Source organism: Triticum aestivum, chromosome 2B (assembly GCF_018294505.1).
Source record: "Triticum aestivum cultivar Chinese Spring chromosome 2B, IWGSC CS RefSeq v2.1, whole genome shotgun sequence".
NCBI lineage: Eukaryota > Viridiplantae > Streptophyta > Magnoliopsida > Poales > Poaceae > Triticum > Triticum aestivum.
Window position 1 is genome coordinate 7,685,801 of NC_057798.1, and position 19,358 is coordinate 7,705,158.

Sequence of the window (19,358 nt, forward strand, 5' to 3'; positions counted from 1 at the left end):
GTGTTATTTTGGGTTGGTGGTACTGGTGGAGCGATGGAAGGCTTTTTATACGCACTTGTGCAGAAGGAAGTTTCCCTCCTCTACTGAACAAGATGCCAACACACATACGTACGCACGTACGCACACAAACGTATGGTTATATGTCTTTCTGACGTAAAGGGCATACGCTCTACTAATCATTAAGATAAGAAAATACAAAAACGTATGGTTAGATGTTCTTCTGACGTAATGAAGGGCATACGCTCTACTACTAATCATTAAGATAAGAAAATAGAAAGAATTAACATACTATGTTATTTTAGTCTTGCAGAGAGTGATTGCCAACCATGCGCAATTATTTGGTTGCCGGCCATGCATCCAGGCCGGCTGGTGAAGAAGTGGCAAATGGAGGGACGCGGTGTTTCTGCTCGCGAGCACACATGAGCTCTTTATCTGGGTGCTTTAGTTGCCTCTGCCGATGTGATGCCATTTATTAGCTGCGACGGAGACACGAGCGCTAGAAAAGAAAGGAAACAATAAAATACATCTGAGCTGTGGGCCAAGACGAAGACGGAGGACACGCGGTGGTCGACGGCAGCTAGTCGAGCCGTGGCTCAGGATGTCGGTCCTCTTGCCGATCCGTGGATCAGGAAAGTTGCTTTTCGTTATCTTCTACCGGCGACAGATTAAATAACAGGATGTGGTGGCAGCTGGCGGGGGCTGGGTCAGTATTGTCGTCTCCTACCTCACGCTGCTGGATTCTTCAATTAGATAGAGTGTCGGGCGTGTGCAAAATCGATTCTTCTGGGGAGGCAAGATCTACCGGTGGGCATGGAGTTCCTCATGCAACCGATCAAGAGGTACGAAAGGTCTTTCTCGGTTTTTCTTTTCTCTTCTTTGTACTCCCTCCGTCCCATAATATAAAAGCGTTCTTGACACTACGATAGCATCCAGGCCGGCTGGTGAAGAAGTGGCAAATGGAGGGACGCGATGTTTCTGCTCGCGAGCACACATGAGCTCTTTATCTGGGCGCTTTAGTTGCCTCTGCCGATGTGATGCCATTTATTAGCTGCGACGGAGACACGAGCGCTACAAATTTGCCAACATACGTACGTAGTGGCAACGCGCCATCGGCAGCAGTGAGAACACGGAAACACAGATAGCAGAGGAGAGGAGGAGGCCTTGACGGTCTGAGGCCGGGAGAAAGAGCTTGCCTACGTGCTCAAAGAAGTCAACAGGGAAGATAAACACCAAAGCTGTAGGCTGGACTAAGAGGTGAGTGCCGAGATAAAAACCTCCCCCCTTTTTGATGTTGCGGATTTTTTTTAAAGCAGTTGTTTGAAATTCGTTCCCAATCCAATCCAATCACCTAGACTTCATTGTTGTAGTTCTTGCTGGATGCGTGATTAATTGGTCGATTTAGCAGTCTGTGCTTGCTGCGCACCTATGCAGAATTTATTCGATTGTTAACCGTGTAGGATAGGGGGTGGGTAATATGATGGAAAATGTTGTCCATGGAGCGTATGCAACAAGAAATTACAAGGGTCCGATTCAATTGTTGCACTAGTAATGGAGACTTGCAGAGTAAGGATTGGGTCAGCAGCACCGGGAAGAAAACCATGCCCAATTAGGGCATGTACAATGGTTGATAAGATAGTCTTATCTTAAGTCTTGCATGTGATTTAGAGATGACAAAAAAAATTATCTACAATGGGTCATATCTTAGCCTTATCTTCAATAACTAGTAATTCCTAAAAATGTGGTGAGACATATTGTGCTAACAGATCATCTCTTGTCTTCTCTTAAATAAGAGAAGACAAGCCTTTTCTTATGAGTTCTCTCTCCTCCACCTCATCATCTATCCTACGTGGCATTGCCAGCATTATACTCCAGAAAGCAATCAGGGGTTTCGTTGAGAATCTGGGTAATAATGTTTTCTTTATCATGCCGGCAATTCAATCGACCTTTGATTCACTAAGCGAGGTCTACAATTTAGACAACATGTGTAACCATTGTGTATTATATTGTGTCTGCAGAATAAAACAATTTTCATGTGAAATATATTTATAACCTCATCGCTCTCCACCGAACTGAAATGTTTTATATGAAGCACCTATGATTTTTTCTGAACAACAGGCGGCCCGAGATTATCAAGAGCCACCCAAACATAGTGCAGGCTACTAACCACCGTGGATGCCAGATTATTCAAAACAAACAACTCCTATTCTTAAAGTTGATTTTTCAGTTTCTACCCTTGCACTGAAAATGTCTTACTCTTTTCCTTCCCTCCGGTGCCAAGAAATTTGTGTATTACGTATAATTCTTTTGCAACCATCTATATGAACCACTATTCCAGCAGCTGGAATAGAGTAGATCCCGCCATGTGCTTGCATTTGGCAGCTACAAAACCCAAATCACAGATTTAAAAAAAAAAATGGGCCCAGGAAATCAGTGCCATGTTCCTCACAACGACTTGCTTGCTTTTAAAATGGGCCCAGGAAAAAATGGGCCCTTTTTCGGCCGAAAGAGGCAGCAGCCCCATTTTTCTGTATTTCGGCCCAGGATGCAAAGAGGCAGCAGCCCCCATTTTTCTGTATTTCGGCCCAGGATAACCACCCCATCGTATGCAAATGGGCCCGATGTAAGTGGGCCGAAAAATGAAAAAATGCGCCGTTGCCGGGGATCGAACCCGGGTCACCCGCGTGACAGGCGGGAATACTTACCACTATACTACAACGACTTGCTTGCTTTTGAAATGGACTATAACTTTCAAAATGGAGGAGCACAGTGACATTCGCAGCAGCACAAGACATGATGTGGCACATGATCTGTCTTTTTTTACACGTCCATGAACGCAAACGTTTCAACAAGTTCCTACTACATGTTATATAGACACATCGCATAAAAGAGAAAATAAAGTCAGACACGGATTAGGAGCTCCCAGCGTGCTACGCACCCTGTGTAGCACCCCAGAGCTCCTATGGATTTTCGAAATAAAATCCAGCTACTACCTCCGCCCCAAAATAAATGACTCAACTTTGTACTAACATTGTACTAAAGTTAATGCAAAATCGAGTCACTTAATTTGAGACAGAGGGGGTATTTTCCTCAGTAGTATTACACTAGCATTTATTGGAGAGATCTAAGGAAAACAATTCATATCGGGCGATTGGTGGTACAGAGAAATGGCCCGCTTCCCTGCGCGCCAAAAGGAAAAAATTGCCTCCTCACAAGTTCCTACACAATCATGCTTTTTGTCGCCCCATTTGGCACATACTCCGACGCTCCTACATTTAGTGCTCTCCTCCCCTGCTCCTTCTTAGGGCCGGGGGCTCCTCGACTGCTTCTCCTCGCATCATTTTTGGAATTTTTTCTTCCACCATGGACCTTGAGTTGGGATTCAACATTGAAGCCCTCCCAGCGCATCAAGCATGGCGAAGCACCTATACTACGGGGAATAAGTACGGAGCCGAGTTTGTTGGATTTTTAATGATAACTTCCCCACTCCCCACGGAGCACGAGTGCATCTGCTTTATTCCCTTCCTTTTCCGAGGTCTCAGTTTTTGCAATTCACCCCTTTCTCATGGGTCTTCTAGAGTTCTGTGTCCATCCGGTTTTTTACTTTCACCTCCCGAGTTCCCGAGAGATTTAAAAGAAAATGGATTCACTCAACGATCATTGTATTGCGTGCGCGCGGGGGGGGGGGGGGGGTTAGGGTGATATTGCCGTGTCCAACTTTCCCAAACCTCCCTTCACTAACCGGTACAGAGCTGATGATACTTCAAACACGCCTTGGTAGGTGGCTAAAAGTTTTATCAGCGAAATAGTGCACCACACCGTGAGCATGATATTTTTTGGCAACTGGAAAGAACTCATTTATGAGAGACCGACTTAACTAAGCACCAGGGCGAAGCGGAATCCTAATGTTTTTGACCGATACGACTTCCTCATTTCTCTTGCTTTTGTAATTGGATAGTCAGTTTTTTGAGCATGTTGGCTCCTTACATGTGCTAGGTTGCTCGATTTTTCATGGATTCACCTGACGGGGTTCTTCATAATCCCTTCAAATGGTATTGAAATTGGCAGAGCCAGTCGACAATTATAGGGTGTGCCACCTGAAAAAATGAGCATAACACACAAATTTACCAGAAAAGGAATATGAATAACTCTATTAAAAGAATCTTACAAATATATGAAGAACCCTATGAACCTAATCCTAATATTTTTCGTGGGTTACGCCAAATTTGTTTCCCCCATAATATCGGGGGGGGGGGGTCTCTTCAAATTGTAACATAACACATACGTCACACGTGAGAGATTAGGTGGTCACACAAAGCAAGAGGGTTGGCCCCACGTGGCTCACATCGAACGGACGCAAAGAGGGCCAAAGATGATCCATCGCCCCGCCCGACATACCATCGACCAATTTCAAAACCCCATTTTCCCGCGCCGTGGATTTACGGTCGATTTGAATAAGCGAAAAAAAAAAGTTTCAAGAACTCGCACTGATTCGTAATTCAAGTTTCAGAATCGAATCAGGCCCAAAAATAAAAGAATATGCCAGTGATTGGAACTTCGGAAATCCAAATTATGGAACTTGTTAAAAACCAAGGGGTCGACTAAACGTCAGGTACTTGAAATGATTTCCCGCGTTAGTCACTTCTTTTTCTATCGCTGGATCTTCATCCAACGGCTCACGCGTCGTCTTCCACCTCCCAACTGCTTTCTTCTTGACGAAAAAGGGTTTCCCCCCGCTTTGTATTACAAAGCAACCAACCGATACAACCGACGATAGGGGCTGGGGCGGAAGCAGCACAAACACGCCCAAAAAGAAAAGAAAGAGAAAAAAAGAAAAGAAACAAAAACCGATAACGGCGGATCGACAAAAACGACGAAGCCTCGTGACCGCTGCGTCCGCCGGAGATCACCCACCAAGCTCCGAGACTCCGAAGTGCATGTACCCAACAACACCTCCAAGAAGGGACGCGACGATGACGACGCTGCTGCCAAGGGTTTCCCCCGGTACACGGCGAGGAGAGAGGAAGGGTAGCCCCGACGCCCTCCAAGAAGGTCCGGCGGCACCCTCAGGCGCCACCGTGTCGGTGTCGGCCAAGCCAACAAAGATTTCTCCCGATCCCAGCCTCTCCCTCAGGCACTCCGGAGCTCGCCACCAGACCGACCACCACCCTGCGCCAACACGAACACGAAGCTTCCCACGCTGTCTCACCACGGCATCGCGAAGATGGTCTGCACAACGGAGAAGAGGAGCCGGGACTAGAGCAACAGCACCATCGGCATACGGGAGGGCCCCACCTCCACCGTCCACAACGGTAGCCGACCGGACGCCATGGCAGGAGCCTACCAGGCCCGTGGCCCCACAGGCCCGGCCGGGCCCTCAAAGGCCCGGACAGCTCCCGCCTCCGCGCAGCAGCTGGTAGGCCGCCGGCGTCGCTGACCCAGTCCAAGCCGCTCCCCAGCCTCCTCATACAGAGAGCGTCGCGGTTGCGCCGGAACCGACCCGCAAGGACCCAGAAGGAACCCTACGGGCCCAGATCTGGACCGGGGACGGCCCCCGGCCGGCCAGCACCACCGGACCACCCCGCCGCCAAGAGGCGGCACCACCAAGGCGAGCACCGCCGGCCTCCACACCAGGACGCTGGACCACCACCGGCCGAAGCGCACCGCCGTCGGCCATCGCCGCCCGAGCAGGGGAGGACCGCGCGCGGGGAAGGGCAAGCCCACCGCCGCCAGCATCACGCGGCCGAGGGCCGGCGGCGCAGGCTGACGGCGGCGGGGGAGGGATGCGTGCGGGGAGGCGCTGGAGGCGCGCGGAGGCAGGGCCCCCGGCCGCCTCGCTCGGGGAGGCGGCGCGGGGGTACAGGGGCGAGGAGGGGGGAGGAGAAGGGGAACGGGGGAAGGAGGGGGCTGGCGGCGGCGGCGGGCTCCGGCCGCCGCGACGGCGGCTCCGCGCGGGGGAGCCGGCGGCGGCGGGGGGGAACCCTAGGGAGCGGGGGAGCGCGCGAGGAGCGGGGCCCGAGTTCCTATCTGCTTCTCGTGCAACTGCTTTCTTCTTCCCACGATGAGTCCCTCCCCGCCTCTACAGCTGCCGGCCTACCCCGTCCCATCTGCCTGGCTCACCACCCCCCTCCCCCCGGCGATCGGAGCCCCGGCCGGTGCTACCGCGCACCGCCTCGCCGCCCCGTCGTCCCCACAACCTCCACTTAATTAGCATTGTTGCTGGCCACCGCCCCGGCCATCCCTCTAAGGCCCGCCGCAACAGAGAAGAACTCCGGCGATCCCCTGCATCCCCACCCTAATAAGAGAGATACCAAGGCAATTATTTCACTGAGATGGCGACAGTGAGATTTTTTGGTTCCCCGGTGGCTTACCCCTCCTAAGATGGAAGGAAGCGGTGACCTGATCTGATCTAGTAATAGCGAAACCCCAAAACCAATCGAGTATAAATACTCTCTCGGCTCGATGCGGTGAGAAAGCGACCGCGTCGGCAGACAAATCTCACACGCTTCCCGTCTTCTCTTCTCTTCCCTGGCGCGGCACCGGCGCCGCCGTGGCGGGCGGTTCCCATGGCGGCCACGGGCGGCGGGAGCGGAGGCGGTGGCGGTGGCCGCCACTGGATCGAGGCGGAGACGCCCAACTTCCGGGCCAGGATGCGCCGTATCTACCTGTGAGCAGCGCCGCCACTCCTCCCTCCCTCCCCCTTCTCCTCAGTCCGTGCCGCGTCTGCCCTAGAACTGATCCCGCCCCGATCATGCGCCTGGTGGATGGCTCGAGTTTCGCAGGGGTTCTCGGTCTCCGTCCGGATCTGGGTGGCCGGATCGAGTGGGATCCAACAGATTGGTCGAGTGCTAGGGTTTCTGCTCGCGTCTGCTAGATGGGTTCCGCTTAGGGCTGACCGACCCCGTGCGATGTGAGAGGATTGACCGACCCCGTGCAGCCCGCACTGAGTATTTATATGTTCATACTCATTTCATATGTTCATATGTCATTGCATATACTCACTTCATATGTTCATGCATAAACAAAGTTGTACTGGTTCATATGTTCATACTCATTTCATTTTGCGGGGACAGAGGTAACCTCATGGGTTCCTCTTTAAATAATGGGATATAATTAGGTCTATAAACTTCAGCTGTCCCTACGGCTAACAGCTGTAAAAGACTAATCTTTTCAATTTGTGCTTCCAGTTCCATTATTTCTAGATCCTGCTTAGCTTGCAGTCTTGAGTGTATCCTGGATGATGAAGGCCACTGCAAGGATGCCAAGCTGAGTGAACACACAAATAAATGCATATACAAAAGGAATAACCACATGGAAACCCTAAACCATCAAAGGTGTATATCGCAAAAGGAGTGCAACATCACACAAGAGCACTACCAAATGTTATTTCCGATCTATTTTCAAAATATTAGCCTAAACTTCATATGCCATGTCAGAAAATTTCAGATACAAATTTAGTTTACACATTCATAGTATGAGAAGATTCTCTTCTTTTTTTTTTGCTATGAGAAATATTGGGCCTACCACTAATATTTATAGAACAATTTATCCTTTTTTGGTGGGGAGAAGAGTTTATGCTTTATGTATCACCTAGTACATGCTATCTTTTACAATAAATTTTTTTGCAATGCAAAGATCATTGTACAGTAGTGTCTACACGCAAATTTTCAGATTTTCTTATGATTTTTTTAGTGGTGCTAGCATGCATTATCGGTAGCGAGATAGCATCAGCCATGTCGCACTAGAACTTCTCCCGGCCACGAAGAAATACACGAGCGCATATATGCTTATATACCTCTGCGCCGTCGAGATGATCTGACAGTGCCTTCCAGATTGTTTTTGGCAACATTTCTGTAAGATAATGAATAAGAAAGATGCTGTCTCAGTGCAAGTGACTGGGAATAAAACTAAGGGCTTGTTCGGTTGAGGTGGAATTGAAGGGGATTGAGGGGGAATTAATCCCCTACAGGCCAAAATCCCTGCAAATCCCCCCCAATCCACCTGGGGATGGGATTAACCGAACAAAGCCTAATGTGGTATGCGAAATAAGCTGCACTACTAACATTTCAGCCAAGTTCCCCACAAGAACAAGAGAGAGAATCTCCGGTGGCACCGTGCCGGTCAGCATATTCCCGTTCAGCCGCCTGCGAGGAAGAAACAAAACTTGTCATTTTGTACTTAGAAGATTGCACCTTGTCTGTATTGGTGGTTTAACATACAATATACAATGATGCATTGCATGTTAAATATCATTTCTTCATCTTTGTGTAATACTTGTAATGTGACCAGAACTCATACAGATAACGCAGCGTCCGGACGGCCCCGAGTGAGGCCGGTATGGCTCCAGTGAGAAGGTTGTCATAGAGATGAAGAGTGATCAGGCTTGTCAGGTTGCCGAAGGTCGCTGGTATCGATCCAGTGATGTTATTTGCATGCAGCTCACTACATGAAAAGATGAGGAGGTCAATCCCTGGTGTAGTGTACGTGCAACAGCAATGTCTCTGCTTGGCAGCAAGGTTGCAGTTCTTCTTACAGATACTGAAGATGCTGAAGACCTCCCAGCTCCGGAATCAGGGGGCCTGAGATGCCCGCCTTGCCCAAATCCCTGCACAGCATGCACAGTGGAAACAAACATCACTTCAGAGGCATATTTATGTATATCCTCTAAACAAGGCCGGAGGAATGAGAAAGAGAAGTGAACTTACACACGGACAACGGAACCGTCGCTCGAGCAAAAGACATGAAACCAGGTGCAGGGATCGGGAAGGGTTGAATCCCAGCTTTGGAGCACGTTGCTGGGGTCCTCCCACGCCTGCCTTTGTGCATAGAGGATGTCGCCTTCAGATCTCAACCATTACAAACTAGCGTAAGTATTCTTGGAAACTAGAGTTGCAAATATAAGACCATGTGCATGTACCTACGTACCTTCTACGTTGCAGCTTGCAAGAGTTGCAAGAGCAAGGAGGCTTGTGAGGAGAGCTACTGCAAAGTGAGTCGCCATTGCGCTTGGAGCCTGAGATGTGTTATTTTGGGTTGGTGGTACTGGTGGAGCGATGGAAGGCTTTTTATACGCACTTGTGCAGAAGGAAGTTTCCCTCCTCTACTGAACAAGATGCCAACACACATACGTACGCACGTACGCACACAAACGTATGGTTATATGTCTTTCTGACGTAAAGGGCATACGCTCTACTAATCATTAAGATAAGAAAATACAAAAACGTATGGTTAGATGTTCTTCTGACGTAATGAAGGGCATACGCTCTACTACTAATCATTAAGATAAGAAAATAGAAAGAATTAACATACTATGTTATTTTAGTCTTGCAGAGAGTGATTGCCAACCATGCGCAATTATTTGGTTGCCGGCCATGCATCCAGGCCGGCTGGTGAAGAAGTGGCAAATGGAGGGACGCGGTGTTTCTGCTCGCGAGCACACATGAGCTCTTTATCTGGGTGCTTTAGTTGCCTCTGCCGATGTGATGCCATTTATTAGCTGCGACGGAGACACGAGCGCTAGAAAAGAAAGGAAACAATAAAATACATCTGAGCTGTGGGCCAAGACGAAGACGGAGGACACGCGGTGGTCGACGGCAGCTAGTCGAGCCGTGGCTCAGGATGTCGGTCCTCTTGCCGATCCGTGGATCAGGAAAGTTGCTTTTCGTTATCTTCTACCGGCGACAGATTAAATAACAGGATGTGGTGGCAGCTGGCGGGGGGCTGGGTCAGTATTGTCGTCTCCTACCTCACGCTGCTGGATTCTTCAATTAGATAGAGTGTCGGGCGTGTGCAAAATCGATTCTTCTGGGGAGGCAAGATCTACCGGTGGGCATGGAGTTCCTCATGCAACCGATCAAGAGGTACGAAAGGTCTTTCTCGGTTTTTCTTTTCTCTTCTTTGTACTCCCTCCGTCCCATAATATAAAAGCGTTCTTGACACTACGATAGCATCCAGGCCGGCTGGTGAAGAAGTGGCAAATGGAGGGACGCGATGTTTCTGCTCGCGAGCACACATGAGCTCTTTATCTGGGCGCTTTAGTTGCCTCTGCCGATGTGATGCCATTTATTAGCTGCGACGGAGACACGAGCGCTACAAATTTGCCAACATACGTACGTAGTGGCAACGCGCCATCGGCAGCAGTGAGAACACGGAAACACAGATAGCAGAGGAGAGGAGGAGGCCTTGACGGTCTGAGGCCGGGAGAAAGAGCTTGCCTACGTGCTCAAAGAAGTCAACAGGGAAGATAAACACCAAAGCTGTAGGCTGGACTAAGAGGTGAGTGCCGAGATAAAAACCTCCCCCCTTTTTGATGTTGCGGATTTTTTTTAAAGCAGTTGTTTGAAATTCGTTCCCAATCCAATCCAATCACCTAGACTTCATTGTTGTAGTTCTTGCTGGATGCGTGATTAATTGGTCGATTTAGCAGTCTGTGCTTGCTGCGCACCTATGCAGAATTTATTCGATTGTTAACCGTGTAGGATAGGGGGTGGGTAATATGATGGAAAATGTTGTCCATGGAGCGTATGCAACAAGAAATTACAAGGGTCCGATTCAATTGTTGCACTAGTAATGGAGACTTGCAGAGTAAGGATTGGGTCAGCAGCACCGGGAAGAAAACCATGCCCAATTAGGGCATGTACAATGGTTGATAAGATAGTCTTATCTTAAGTCTTGCATGTGATTTAGAGATGACAAAAAAATTATCTACAATGGGTCATATCTTAGCCTTATCTTCAATAACTAGTAATTCCTAAAAATGTGGTGAGACATATTGTGCTAACAGATCATCTCTTGTCTTCTCTTAAATAAGAGAAGACAAGCCTTTTCTTATGAGTTCTCTCTCCTCCACCTCATCATCTATCCTACGTGGCATTGCCAGCATTATACTCCAGAAAGCAATCAGGGGTTTCGTTGAGAATCTGGGTAATAATGTTTTCTTTATCATGCCGGCAATTCAATCGACCTTTGATTCACTAAGCGAGGTCTACAATTTAGACAACATGTGTAACCATTGTGTATTATATTGTGTCTGCAGAATAAAACAATTTTCATGTGAAATATATTTATAACCTCATCGCTCTCCACCGAACTGAAATGTTTTATATGAAGCACCTATGATTTTTTCTGAACAACAGGCGGCCCGAGATTATCAAGAGCCACCCAAACATAGTGCAGGCTACTAACCACCGTGGATGCCAGATTATTCAAAACAAACAACTCCTATTCTTAAAGTTGATTTTTCAGTTTCTACCCTTGCACTGAAAATGTCTTACTCTTTTCCTTCCCTCCGGTGCCAAGAAATTTGTGTATTACGTATAATTCTTTTGCAACCATCTATATGAACCACTATTCCAGCAGCTGGAATAGAGTAGATCCCGCCATGTGCTTGCATTTGGCAGCTACAAAACCCAAATCACAGATTTAAAAAAAAAAATGGGCCCAGGAAATCAGTGCCATGTTCCTCACAACGACTTGCTTGCTTTTAAAATGGGCCCAGGAAAAAATGGGCCCTTTTTCGGCCGAAAGAGGCAGCAGCCCCATTTTTCTGTATTTCGGCCCAGGATGCAAAGAGGCAGCAGCCCCCATTTTTCTGTATTTCGGCCCAGGATAACCACCCCATCGTATGCAAATGGGCCCGATGTAAGTGGGCCGAAAAATGAAAAAATGCGCCGTTGCCGGGGATCGAACCCGGGTCACCCGCGTGACAGGCGGGAATACTTACCACTATACTACAACGACTTGCTTGCTTTTGAAATGGACTATAACTTTCAAAATGGAGGAGCACAGTGACATTCGCAGCAGCACAAGACATGATGTGGCACATGATCTGTCTTTTTTTACACGTCCATGAACGCAAACGTTTCAACAAGTTCCTACTACATGTTATATAGACACATCGCATAAAAGAGAAAATAAAGTCAGACACGGATTAGGAGCTCCCAGCGTGCTACGCACCCTGTGTAGCACCCCAGAGCTCCTATGGATTTTCGAAATAAAATCCAGCTACTACCTCCGCCCCAAAATAAATGACTCAACTTTGTACTAACATTGTACTAAAGTTAATGCAAAATCGAGTCACTTAATTTGAGACAGAGGGGGTATTTTCCTCAGTAGTATTACACTAGCATTTATTGGAGAGATCTAAGGAAAACAATTCATATCGGGCGATTGGTGGTACAGAGAAATGGCCCGCTTCCCTGCGCGCCAAAAGGAAAAAATTGCCTCCTCACAAGTTCCTACACAATCATGCTTTTTGTCGCCCCATTTGGCACATACTCCGACGCTCCTACATTTAGTGCTCTCCTCCCCTGCTCCTTCTTAGGGCCGGGGGCTCCTCGACTGCTTCTCCTCGCATCATTTTTGGAATTTTTTCTTCCACCATGGACCTTGAGTTGGGATTCAACATTGAAGCCCTCCCAGCGCATCAAGCATGGCGAAGCACCTATACTACGGGGAATAAGTACGGAGCCGAGTTTGTTGGATTTTTAATGATAACTTCCCCACTCCCCACGGAGCACGAGTGCATCTGCTTTATTCCCTTCCTTTTCCGAGGTCTCAGTTTTTGCAATTCACCCCTTTCTCATGGGTCTTCTAGAGTTCTGTGTCCATCCGGTTTTTTACTTTCACCTCCCGAGTTCCCGAGAGATTTAAAAGAAAATGGATTCACTCAACGATCATTGTATTGCGTGCGCGCGGGGGGGGGGGGTGTTAGGGTGATATTGCCGTGTCCAACTTTCCCAAACCTCCCTTCACTAACCGGTACAGAGCTGATGATACTTCAAACACGCCTTGGTAGGTGGCTAAAAGTTTTATCAGCGAAATAGTGCACCACACCGTGAGCATGATATTTTTTGGCAACTGGAAAGAACTCATTTATGAGAGACCGACTTAACTAAGCACCAGGGCGAAGCGGAATCCTAATGTTTTTGACCGATACGACTTCCTCATTTCTCTTGCTTTTGTAATTGGATAGTCAGTTTTTTGAGCATGTTGGCTCCTTACATGTGCTAGGTTGCTCGATTTTTCATGGATTCACCTGACGGGGTTCTTCATAATCCCTTCAAATGGTATTGAAATTGGCAGAGCCAGTCGACAATTATAGGGTGTGCCACCTGAAAAAATGAGCATAACACACAAATTTACCAGAAAAGGAATATGAATAACTCTATTAAAAGAATCTTACAAATATATGAAGAACCCTATGAACCTAATCCTAATATTTTTCGTGGGTTACGCCAAATTTGTTTCCCCCATAATATCGGGGGGGGGGGTCTCTTCAAATTGTAACATAACACATACGTCACACGTGAGAGATTAGGTGGTCACACAAAGCAAGAGGGTTGGCCCCACGTGGCTCACATCGAACGGACGCAAAGAGGGCCAAAGATGATCCATCGCCCCGCCCGACATACCATCGACCAATTTCAAAACCCCATTTTCCCGCGCCGTGGATTTACGGTCGATTTGAATAAGCGAAAAAAAAAAGTTTCAAGAACTCGCACTGATTCGGAATTCAAGTTTCAGAAGCGAATCAGGCCCAAAAATAAAAGAATATGCCAGTGATTGGAACTTCGGAAATCCAAATTATGGAACTTGTTAAAAACCAAGGGGTCGACTAAACGTCAGGTACTTGAAATGATTTCCCGCGTTATTTTTGAAGTTTTTTTTGCCGAAATATATCGATATGAGATCTATTTTTGAAGATCTCGTCGCGAGGGATTTAATGGTGAAAACGGATCTTCAATCGGATTTTTCATTTAAGAGATAAAACATTTTAAAACCTGAAAATCCGAAAAGATTCTCGCATGCATGCATGCGATGATGTGGCAATCTATTTGCATTAGAGACGTGTGGTGCGTCTCCTTTCCTGCCACACATGTGGCAGTTATCGACGTCCGTGAAGAAATATAGCTGGTTTCTATAGAAAAACTTAATGGTACATGAAAGTTCTTTCAAAATCATGATTATTTTCTCACTCGCATCATGGCGCATGGTTAGCAACTCTTTTTTTTGTGCGTTCGTCCTGGAGGGCCAAGCAGGCTCACCAGAGAGGGGAATCACACCGACAAGATTGCATCCGCCTGGGCTCACCCAAACTCACTCATCACTGCACCGGCTCTGCCGTTGGGGGAACCCAAGCGAGATGAACTTATTCTATCCAAACACAACCTCTACTATAGGAGAGGCTACTCAAGAAAGATTAAATTATTTGACCATACTGCATGACAGTTGGCTCTTCTGGTTGAATTCAGAAAGCACAACCAAACCAGCCGACACATGTCAAGCTAAATGACCGAAAATTGTCGGAAATTCAATTTGGCTACTGAGAGCACGTGGTCCTACACAGGAAAAATAATTTTTGAAATGTCAAAAACATCCTAACAATTTTTTTTATGTATTTATAGTCATATCCAAATGCTACCTGCAAAGTTTTAGGAAAAAGGTTAAACATTTTGGCCTGTGCAAAATAAACAAAATAAATTTGAACACCAAGTGTTATCCCAAATTTGTATTTTTCATCGGCGAAACACTATGCTCCATTTGCACGAAAATCTTTAAGCATGCTTGCGACACTAACACGAACATTCACAAAAAATTATGAATTTTTCGAAAACATTTGACCACTTTTTTGCGGTACTATTTATCGGGGAGGAAATGCTCTCTTGAGCCAAAACGCCCCTCCCAAAAAATACATCATATTGTATTCTGGTTTGGATTAAGAAAGCAAACACCACGACAATTTGAAACTCATTCATTCATGCCCTTCAAAGGAAGCATGATTTTCCAAATTCTGATATACACCTGGGTCCATCCGAGCTCACTCTGCAACTGGTCCAGCAAGATGAGCATATTTTGCCAAACACTATGCTATGGGGACAACTCACACCATAACAGTTTGCTCTACTGGATGAATTAAAAAGCACAATCAGAGGATGCTCTAATCATCATAGATATGTTCAAAAATTACATCATACATAGTATGAAACATATTGCACTTCAAAGGATGCATGATTTCATAATTACAAAATACAGCACCCCAACAACAGTTGAACAAAACAAACCTTTATACACAACCATAGCCATTTCGAAGAAAAAAAAAAGAATCCAGATAGTATATAGCACCAGCTTTCTAGACAAGAGCATAATTACCGGCCTCGATAGATCGGCCGATAATAATAACCAGAACCAACTCTTTTGTAGGGTTTGGTATACTTCAAAGATCGTTTCATCAAGACAAAAACCATTTTTTACTAGATCCAAAATGAGACCATGGTTGATGGTTGTATTGTGTATGATTTTGATAGAGCATACCAATATATCGTAATATATATGTATGTACCTTTCTAGGTTTACATGGCCAGAGAGATTGTTGAACATTGGGACAAGTAAAAAAAGAGATAGCTTATTCAAGCCAGGTAACAGGATTGCATTTAGATGAATGCATGCCTTTGGAAGGAGGATTGATCAACTACGGGCACTTGAGCTTGCCGGTCTTTGAGTCGACCAAGTTGGCGTAGCAGGGGCATTCACTACGGGTCTCCTGGCCGGTGCCGGAAGGGACGCAGTTACACTTGTCGCAACAAATATTGCAGTCTTTGTTACATATCTTGTTCCTCCAGTTCTGCGAGCAACGAGCATTGCAGGCTGACGGGCAATCTGCAGATCATACGACATTGAATCCATTTGTCAAGATACCACATCAAATCAAACAAGACAAATTAGGTTTTGTTTGTTGATCAAGGACACGTGCATGCATCCATGTACTGATGTGCATACCTATCTTCGGTGCCGGCTGAGCATCCGCAACCATGAGGAGGGCGGTGAGGAGGAGAGTGGCGAGTATGATGACATGCTTGGGGAACCCCATGGATGCAGCTCAAGAGAGCAATTACGTATGACCTATACGACTTCAATTGTTGATCGAGCTACTGATATGTCACCCAATATATCTACTCGTATATCTATATCTATATATACAAGTATAAAAGACCCAACGAGACAAATTCTAGTAATCTCGTCCATCAAACCATGTCAATCCAACGACCGACGAGCGCTCAACATGTTTAAGAATGCAATTAATATCATACCAAAATATCAGTAATCAAAACATTAGCACACAAAGAATATCCTACCTAATATATGCGTGCAATTAATATACCACCTAATGTTAACGTCCATTGCAAGCAAACAATTAGTAGTACAATTAAAATGCAAAACCTAATTAAGGGGGTAATAAAATTAGGTGAATCCTGTAACGTCTTATTTTAACATCTCATTATACTACCATTGCTTCATATTCTGGAGAATACATAAGTTAGGCTTACAAAAACTGGAATGTCAAAAGCTACATAAGCTGGCAGCAGACCCGACAATAAATTCGATATGCTCACACGATACGAGAGGATAACCATCACATAAAAAAAATCTTACTCTGGATTGTGAATTATTTAAATAGGGTAAATTAAAATTTTGCCTTTCATGCTTGAGCCTAGCTAGATTTCACTAGCATTAAATCTATTTGGTTGCTTTGGGGCACAAAGATATCTTTGGAATTATTTAGAACCTTAAATTCATTTTTGGATAATATTTATAATGCCACCTCACACATTTAGTAAAGGTAATTTATTAAATTTTTGGGCAGTCGGTGTGGTGGACCAGACGGGATTTTTTTATCCCCAACCACTTCTTCGGTGCGGGCGGTGGTGCGGGGGTGGTTTACAGCGGCGACGCGCCGGCGGCGGTGGTGGAAGGGTTTTGGCGACCCATTCTGTCCGGAGTTGCGTTCATCGGCGGTGATGGTGGCGGAAGGGTCTTGGCAACACATTCCCTCTGGAGTTGCTCTCATCAGAGGCGATGTTGGTGCGTGGGGAGGCAATAGCGGGAACTACGGCGTCGCGCGGGTGGAAGAAAGATGTGTTGTGAAGTTTACTCGGCTGGGCAGTGTTGAGAATTTTTAGCAGCCACGGACCAAATTTTCGTCGGAGATGTAAATTTTAATCCTCTAACCAATTTAGGACTTCTGCTAGGTGCGGTTTAAAAGAGTAAAGATGAAATTTTACTCCTCTTTTGCTTTTTAGGGGATCGGCTAAAGGTGCCCTTATGTAGCTTAGTTTTTTGTTCCTTCACATGAAATAACAGTCTGTTGCGAGCCAGCAATATAATGTATGACCACTTAGGGGGATTCAATTGCACCCAGACCACGTGTCTTGCCACGGTACCTCACGGCTAAATTTTGAAATGAAAACAAATCTTAGCCTAGATTTAATGGAAAATAACTAGTCTAGCAAATAAGCTCTAAGGACATGCAATTTCCTTCCCCTACTTGTGAACTGAAAGTTGCTTCTCTTGGATGGCTCAAGTAAAGACCAGAGGCTTGAATCTATACACAACTCCGAGGCAACCACAGCATACTTCTACAGCCTCTTGACCTTCAGGGGAGTTGTGTGGCCTTTTCCAGCCTTCATCTGGGATAGCATTATTCCATCCAAACACTGGATTTTCCCATGGCTCGTCTTCCATGGACGGTTGAACACTAGAGATAACATGGTCAGGAAGAATTGGCGTTCCATTGCTCCCCATGATGGTTGCGACCTGTGTCCGGCAACTGAAACCATTTCTCATATTCTGCTACGGTGCCAGGCGGCATCCGCTCTCTCGCGCTGGGCGACAGGACCTCGCCTACTACTCACAGGATGTGTGTGTCTTCGCTCAGACTGATGATGCTAGAGTCAGCTTTGGATCACCATGGCATATCTTCTTAGCAGCTTGTGCTGTCAGTCTATGGAATTCCCAAAACACGCGTATTTCGATCACAAGAGTTGCACTATCAGTCGTCTTATTACTGCTGTCTCGGACACTCTCAAGCTCTGGAGCAATTGAGGTACACGACATAAAGATAGACAAGCTATCAACACTTGGGGTGCCAGGCTAGTTATACTTAGCTCTAATCCCCTCAAATATGTGGCTCGCCTTCCATTCCTTTTTTTCTTTCTCTACTTTGTTTTTTTTCCTCTTCCCAAGGCTAGGTTGTGGCCTACTGCATACTCCATGCAGTGTCAACATAACCATCATGTAATTGACCCTCTGGTCACCCAGGCTGTTTTGAAAATATATAAGGTGGAAAATGCATTATCTTTATTTTCAAAAATAAGAAACTGAAATTTTCTAACTAAAAATTATTCTGATACGGGAAAACATTTGTTTCAATTAAATCTGTTCATTTTAAACATACAAAGACTGTGTTTCTGTCGACCAGCCAATTTGCTTCCATGTTGCACCCGTATTAACTCGAAATTAAGATTCTCCATCATACCGTCCGTTCATATTAAACGTATCCAACTACCCAAACATTTGCTTCATCCAGGTCCCCAATATCATCTTAATGCTTCATATTCTTGTGTCACATGTCTCATGCATCACATTGATTTGCTTCATTCTGCTAGCAAAAAAAAGAGAGATGGTTACTATGAAGAAACATTGCACAAAACTTTGAATATTGATTTTGTTTTTTGGGCGAGAGCTCCTCCAATGTTGAGGTTCTTGCAAAATTTCAGAGAAAAACACCTGCTGTCAACAGCTTCTTCTTGGGCGGCGTCGCCGTCTTGTAGGTGGCGCGGGGCTTTCCTTTGGCGGAGGCGAGTGAGGCCGGAGGAGGCGAGGGAGGCAAGGCCGGCGGCGGCGTCGAGGGTCGGCTCGCCGTCCATGGCGAGCGGCAGGGAGCGGGAGTGGGCGGGAGTTTTTTTTGGGAAAGAGAGGGAAATGGGGGTGGCTGCGCCGCCGATAGGCATGCCAAGGGCAGGAGTAGGCGGGCGTCGTGCGCGTCCGTTTCGTGTCAACGCCGACACAAATGAGGTTCAAATTTAGGCCGGAATGGGTCGGCAGGCGGACAAAAAAGCATATGCGCGTCTGTTTGGGTCGGCGCGTTGGGCCGACTTTTCTGTCCGTTTCGACCCAAACAAACACGCGTGGATGAAATGAGTTGGCACACTGGAATGTTCTAAATGAGATACACAGAGATAGTGGAGGCACATATGCACGCATCATCGAGGAGATAAAAGCAACATTTGATGGCTAGATTCATCATTGCTCCTTTATCTTTGAAGTAGGAGAGACCAACTCTGAGGCACATAGCCTTACTGAACACGATTTTGGTCTGGATTTTGGACGCTGTCTTTGACTTCCAATCCCCCTGATCTTAATTGTTTTCCTACGAACATTGTCGAGTAGTAATAAAGTAAATAAAGTGCGTCTATAGGGTAAAAAAAACAAAGAACCGTTCTGGCTTATCTCCTGCAGGAACCAAGCTGCTGCGGCTAATTAGTCCCACACGGCTAGCTGGCCAACAAATACACCGGCTTAAA

General features: G+C 46.4%; 2 protein-coding genes and 2 non-coding genes across 4 annotated transcripts; all 4 read right to left on the reverse strand.

Moving 5' to 3' along the window:
* Positions 1-2,647: 2,647 nt before the first annotated feature.
* TRNAD-GUC (transfer RNA aspartic acid (anticodon GUC)) lies at positions 2,648-2,719 on the reverse strand. Its single transcript has one exon. It is a non-coding gene; the product is annotated as a tRNA-Asp (tRNA).
* A 4,286-nt stretch (positions 2,720-7,005) lies between these two features.
* Positions 7,006-8,998, reverse strand: LOC123039884 (leucine-rich repeat protein 1-like). The gene is made up of 7 exons (XM_044462872.1): positions 8,923-8,998; positions 8,703-8,835; positions 8,531-8,602; positions 8,296-8,439; positions 8,061-8,141; positions 7,793-7,848; positions 7,006-7,247 (listed from the first exon to the last, which is right to left on the reverse strand). Exons 1-7 carry the CDS (start codon positions 8,996-8,998, stop codon positions 7,207-7,209), a joined length of 603 nt encoding a protein of 200 aa, XP_044318807.1. The 3' UTR covers positions 7,006-7,206.
* A 2,666-nt stretch (positions 8,999-11,664) lies between these two features.
* TRNAD-GUC (transfer RNA aspartic acid (anticodon GUC)) lies at positions 11,665-11,736 on the reverse strand. The gene has a single exon. It is a non-coding gene; the product is annotated as a tRNA-Asp (tRNA).
* A 3,554-nt stretch (positions 11,737-15,290) lies between these two features.
* Positions 15,291-15,899, reverse strand: LOC123039885 (cypmaclein-like). Its single transcript, XM_044462873.1, has 2 exons — positions 15,775-15,899; positions 15,291-15,654 (listed from the first exon to the last, which is right to left on the reverse strand). Exons 1-2 carry the CDS (start codon positions 15,863-15,865, stop codon positions 15,467-15,469), a joined length of 279 nt encoding a protein of 92 aa, XP_044318808.1. The 5' UTR covers positions 15,866-15,899; the 3' UTR covers positions 15,291-15,466.
* Between the last annotated feature and the right edge of the window lie 3,459 nt (positions 15,900-19,358).